Source organism: Jaculus jaculus, chromosome 15, assembly GCF_020740685.1.
Source record: "Jaculus jaculus isolate mJacJac1 chromosome 15, mJacJac1.mat.Y.cur, whole genome shotgun sequence".
NCBI lineage: Eukaryota > Metazoa > Chordata > Mammalia > Rodentia > Dipodidae > Jaculus > Jaculus jaculus.
The window spans coordinates 37,475,980-37,482,543 of NC_059116.1; the positions used below are offsets into that span (position 1 = coordinate 37,475,980).

General features: G+C 47.8%; 1 protein-coding gene across 1 annotated transcript in view; it reads left to right on the forward strand.

Annotated features, from left to right (window-relative positions):
• Acsbg2 (acyl-CoA synthetase bubblegum family member 2) overlaps positions 1-2,529 on the forward strand; it is a 28,243-nt gene extending 25,714 nt beyond the window's left edge. Inside the window, exons 12-13 of the mRNA XM_012947993.2 lie at positions 309-411; positions 2,422-2,529. Coding sequence (XP_012803447.2) covers positions 309-382 — 74 coding nt within the window. The 3' untranslated portion in view covers positions 383-411; positions 2,422-2,529. The remainder of the gene's footprint in view (positions 1-308; positions 412-2,421) is intronic.
• The last annotated feature ends 4,035 nt before the right edge of the window (positions 2,530-6,564 follow it).

The window sequence follows — 6,564 nt, forward strand, 5'->3', positions numbered from 1 at the left end:
AGGAGCAACACCCAGAAGTTGTCCTCTGATCTCCACACATGCTCTGTGACATGTGTACACTGCACACACACCAGCACAAGCACAAATACACCTGCACATAAATTTACCACAGTCTGAGTTTTCACCACTAACCACAGTTCGTGTGGATGTACCATGTGGATGAGGAGAACAGTGTCCCTAGAAATAGGTAGCAGTGGGCCACCTGACCCAGCCCCATACCAGCCCTCAGACCACTGCCTGGCCATACATGGTAAGTGTGACATTATCTTCCACCTTTGTAAACTGACAGATTTCTCCTTTCTTGGCAGGTCCAACGTCAAAAGTTAGGAGACGTTTCATAAACCAGAAATACAAGTCACAGATTGAAGCCATGTATTCCTGATCATTTGCTGCACCAGGCTGTCCCTGATGGTGAGGTCCACTTGCTTGGCGTTGCTGGGCTGTGTGGAACAAGTGTCAGGCAGGTCTGTGGTTGGACCTACAGAGGCCACACACACGGGCAGGTATGCATACACACGTGTCCAGCTGCAGTGGGTTCTGGGTGCCGTCTGTGCTAGTCTGCACTCTCTGCAGAGGCTTGGTAAGGTGCGCATGCGCTGAGACGGTAGCTTGCTCGCTGAGCTTTCCTTAGAGGTCATCTTCCCAGACAGGAGCAAAGCTTTTCATTGTATTTCCCCTTCTTTCATTGTGATGTATTTACAGAAGGCCTTGGAGCAGGGATTTTTAGTAGGGAAAGTTCTGCCTACTTCTAGCCCAATACACATCTCTAGCTACCCTTTCTTCTTTCTTTCCCCGGGACATGTCTGCAGGGTTCCAGGGGTTGCTGGGAGGATTTGGGGACTTGGCTATATGCATCATGCAGGCAGAAAGTGAAAGTCATCCTCAGTCTCAGGGCCACCTGGAACCCTGCCACGGGAAACCCCATTCTCTTCTTTTTGCATGTGTGTGTTCATATGCATGGAGGCCAGAGAACAACCTCACATGTCATCCTCAGAAGTGTCACCCACTCTTTCTTGAGATAGGGTCTCTCACTAGCCTGGAGCTCCCCAATTTGGCTAGACTGGCTGGTCAGCAATCCCTATGGACCCTCCCGCCTCCACCTCCCCAGCGCCGGGGTGACAGGCATGTGTCACTATGCCTGGCATGTGTATATCGGAGTGATGCAGCAGGTGCAATGCAAGGCTGGCACTGTGCTGACTGTTGCAGTTACCTTCTCATTGCTGGCACAAAATGCCCAAGCGAGAGCAGCTGGTGGGAGGAAAGGGGTTATTTTGGCTTACAATCTCGAGGGGAAGCTCCATGATGGCAGGGAAAACGTGGCATGAGCAGAGGCTAGACATCACCTCCTGGCCAACATCAGGTGGAAACAGCAGCAGGAGAATGAGCTGAGTTCTGGCAAAGGGGAGCTGTCTATGACACCCCTAAACCTGTTCCAAACAGCACTCCTCTTACAAGGCTCTAATTCTGGAATTGCCATCAGTGCAAACCAAGCATTCACAAATTTATGGGTGACACCTGATTCAAACCACCACAATGGCCTGGCCGAACCATATCTTTGGAGCTAAAAGGGTCTTAATACGTAATGCAGGCTGGCATGGAATTCTCGGTCCTCCTTTCTCAGACTCCCGAGTGCGGGCACAACAAGTGTGTGCCAGCAAACCTGGCTTTAAAATCTTGATTGCATGTTGTCATGATGGTATTTTGGACATCTTTGGTTACATAAAACACATTCTTAAGCTTGAGAGGCAGGTGTAGTGGCTAATGCCTGTAATTCCAGCCCTGTGGAGGTGGGGAAAGGATCCCTGGGGCTCACTGGTCAGCCAGTGTAGCCTACATGGGGAGCTCCAAACCAGTGAGAGATACTGTCTCAGAAAAGAACAATGGCACATGAGTATGACACCTGAAGTTGTCCTCTGGCCTCCACTTACATGAACACACACATTCTTTATTTATTTGCAAAGAGAAAGAGAGAGAAAGAAAGAATGGATGGACCAGGGCCTCTAGCCGCTGCAAACAAACTCTAGATGCATGTGCCATTTTGTGCATCTGGCTTTATGTGGATACTGGGGAATTGAACCTGGGTTGTTAGGCTTTACAGTCAAGTACCTTAACTGCTGAGCCATTGCTCCAATGCCCCTTCCCCACTTAAACACACACACACACACACACACACACACACACACACACACAGATTTATCAGGGTTTTTTTTTTTTAAGTGACTTCTAGAAAATGTTAGTTTCATGGAGGGAGGTCACATGATCTCTTTTGGATAGGACCCCACTAAAATTTATGATGGAGAGATCTGGGGTCATGACCCATCTCTAGGACTGTCACATGAGACCCTCAGAACCTGGAGAATAAGCATATATGCTGCCATAAGCCCACATACTAACTGAGTTTCTCCTCTGCACTTTCAACAGATAAACTTCATCGTCCAGGGCTCTCCCTCCCGTTTTTAAGATCCAGACTCCCATACACCAGTTTCTTCACTGCGCACCTATTGAAGAACTGCCCCAGTTGGTTCCATCATGTCCTTCGAGGCCGCCAGCCATCACAGGCTTCAGTGTCATGGTGCCAAGTCAGCGACCAGAAGTCTGCACAGAGCTGCCTCGGGTAGAAGGAAGATCTGATGGTGCGTGCTCTGACTGGATGGTTAGATAGAAGAGGCCTTCACAAGCTTGAAGAAATGGACCTCAAGCACCCTGCCTGGAAGTGACTTGGAAACCCTTTGAATAAGTTCTGATAATGAGGCACTTTGGGATCTTGTATGTTCATTCCTCTTGCATGTGCACGTGTGGTGTGCATGGGTGTATGTTTGTGGGCACACGTGTGCATGTGTGTTGGGGCCAGAGGTGGTTGTTGGTGTCTTCATTGCTGTCCTCTATATTTGCTGAGACAAGGTTTCTCATTTGAGCCCAGAGCCAGCTAGTTTGGCTAGACTAGTGTAGCAGTTGCCTTCTCATTGCTAGGACAAAACATTGCTAACATTCTCAAAACATTACAGGAGGAAAGGGTTTATTTCAGGCTCACAGCTTTGAGGAGGAAACTTTATCACTGGGGAGGTGGCTGGCTCACTTAATCACACATCCACAGCAGAGAGAGAACAAGCATGACCTGGCTCTGAACACACAGTAGGGATCGATGCAAGGTCTGCTCCCCCATCCGTACTGTGACACACCTCCTCCAGAAGAGCTCCACCTACTGAGGGTTAAGTAGGAGGCTAAAACAAACACAAAACTATGGGACACTTCCATTCAAGTCACCACCTTCTGCCCCTGGCTCCCATAGATTCATGAACATCTCCAGATGCAAAGCACACTCAGTCCAACCTTATAAAGTCCCTATAGTCTTTATCAGCTTCAGCCCTGTTCAAAAGTCCAAAGTTCCTTCTGAAATTCAAGATAGTCTCTTAACTGTAAAATAAAACACAATGCACATACTTCCAACAGAGCAAACATTCCCATTGCAAAAAGAAGAATCAATAAGCTGACGGTTGAACACAAGATCAAAAGCCAGAAGGACAAACATTGCCTGACACCTGTGACACTGATGTCCTCCGGCTCCAAAGGCCCAGGTCCTCCTCCACTGTGCCACTTTCTCTCCATGCAGAACCACTTAAGCCAGTGCAAGCAGATTTCCCTGGTGGCCACCCCAGAGTTCTGAAATCTCCAAACTTCTGGGGTCTCCACTGCAACCCACAGTTCATCTTCACAGCTCCTTGCAATGGTCTCTCATAGGTTTTCACACAGAGATTTCGACTCTGTTTCACAATGCTGCATGTCACCAGCTCCTAGATCTGTGTGCACTTCGTGACCCACTTTCCCGCATTTCTCGTGCTTCCAAAATCAGTACCAGGTGGGCGACACAGCAAATGTGGAAATCCAGGGTGGGGATAAATCTTGGCCCTGAGCAGCAAGATATCTGCATATTTTGCACCCTTATTGGCTTGAGCTTCCATGGGTTAGGTTTTGCCCTCAGGGCATCTTTCCCATTGTCTCAATGAAGAACAGTTTGGCCCATCTTTAATCTCTTTAATAGTGACAGTTTAAGTGGCCTAAAACTAGTCTCTGAGACTGATTTCACACTTGCTTGAATTTTTTTCTGTGGCAAACTTTCTATGTTTCTTTGCCTTTTTTTTTTTTTTTTCTGAGGTGGGGGTCTCACTCTAGCTTAGGCTGACCTGGAATTCACTATGGGTGAATTCAGGGTGGCCTTGAACTCACAGCAGTCCTCCTACCTCTACCTCCAAATGCTGGGATTAAAGGTGTGCACCATCACGCCCAGCCTTTTTTGGTTTTCTGAGGTGTGTGTGGGGGGGGTCTTACTCTACTCAGCCTGACTCTGTAGTCCCTCAAATCACAGTGATCCTCCTATCTGCCTCCCAAGTTCTGGGGTTAAAGGCTTGTGCCACCATGCCTAGCTCAGTTCACTACTTTTAACTTCAACCTTGCTTTCAAATTCTCATGACATGGGCAGAACACAGCCAGCTTTTCCCACAGTAGCCCAGTTCCAACAATGTCCTTTCTTTGCTCTCAGAAACCTCATAATCCAAAGTTCACAGTCCACATTTCTCTCTATAGCTAGGTCTTTTTAAACTCTCACCAGAATGGCTCATCAAGCTCTGTTTACAGCAATGCAAGCATTCTAGTCCAAAATACTGAATCCTTCCATATTCCCCCCATACATCATAACAATAACCCCACTCCTGGTCTCATTAGATACAAACACCCAAGACTATGGGGGTCATTTATATTCAAAACACCACAACTAGCTAGCCCTCTTGTCCCAGACATCATCCTGTCTCCACCTTCCAAGTGCTAGAATTATTGGTGGCCACCACACCCACATGGCATTGATGTGGGTTCTGGAGATCTGAACTCAGATCATATTGTGGCAAGTGCTTTATCCACTGAGCCATCTCCCACCCCTTGCACATCTATTTTTGGCCTGACACAAACACAGTTCTTTGGCACTATGAAGACAGATTAGTGCTCAGAAGTCAGCTGTGGGAGTCCAAACTCCTGAGGATGGAAGTTATGTTGTTTGGGTAGGTGTTTGAGACAGGGTCTCATATATCCCAGGCTGCCTTCATACTCGCTATGTAACTGAAACTGGCCTTTATTTCTGATCTTCCTGACTACATTTTCTGCATGCTGGAATGACAGGTATGCACCACAACACCCAGCTAGGATAGGAGGTGTGTAATCTAAAAAAATGGGCCCCCATATCCCAAGGTGACTGTGAGAGCCATGGAGATAATGTAACCATGGGTCATGGTGACATGCCCAAAAATCCTCAAAGAAGTGAGTTGCTATTATGGCCATTGGTCACTGGTTAACAAGGTCTGACTCGTGACTGACTCCATCCTCAGGAATGAGTTTCATTGTTGCAGTAAAGTTCACACTAGCAGCCAGTTTAAAAAGATGGGAGTGTGTTCTTCTCTCATCCAAGAGATCATCACAATTCACTCTGTAATTCACATCTGGAATTCACTCTGTAGTTTCAGGGTGGCCTCGAACTCACGGTGATCCTCCTACCTCTGCCTCCCAAGTGCTTGGATTAAAGGCATACACCATCACACCTGGCTTATTTTAATTTTTTTCATACCACTATCCCCATCTGGTTTTGTTCGTGATTCATTTTCCCTTACACAGTAGGGTCTCACTCTTGTTTTTGTTTTTAAAGCCAGGTCTCACTCTAGCCCAGGCTGACCTGGAACTCTGTAGCACAGACTAGCTTTGAACCCACAGCAATCCTCCCACCTCTGCCTCCCAGTGCTGAGATTAAAGGTGTGTGCCACCATGCCCAGATGGCTCAGGGTTTTAGAGACATCAGTCTTTGGTCAGTGAGCCATGCACTTTTCCTCCTGACAGGTAAGCAAATTGTGGCAGGAGGGCTGCAGAGGAGGCTGCTCCTTCATGGTGGCTAGGATGCAAAGAGAGGGCCAGGGTCCCAAGAACCCCTTCAAGGTCATGCTTTCCATGACCTCACTGCCTCCTCTAGGTCTCACCTCTGAATGACTCTAGCACCTCACAACTCTGCGGCGATGGGGCCAAGCCTTCAACACATGAGACTTTGGGGAACATTCAAGATTTCACTATAGGGCCAAGAAGATGGCTCAGTGGGTAAAGTGCTTGCTGTGCAAGCATGACGATCAACCCACATAAATGCCAGGCATTTATGGATTTTAAATAATCTAAGCACTGGGGTGGTGGAGACAGGAGGGTCCCTAGGACTCACTGACTAGTGAGTCTAGATGAACTGGTGAACTTCATGTTCAGTGAGAGACCCTGTCTCAAAAGGAGACAGGTGGACAGCACTTGAGGTTTCCTCTGGCTCCCATGTACACCGTGCTTGCGTGCACACCTTGTACACAAGCACACGCACAGAGGGATCCACACTCTAACTGGCTTATCCATAGTGCTGGTTGCTGACCAATTCTTTTCCTGTAGTCTTATAACCAGTGAGCCTTGCATTATGTAGATGATTTTTAAAAATTCAGGGGTCAGGGGCTAGAGAGATGGCTTAGCGGTTAAGGCACACGCCGCTGAAGCCTAAGAACC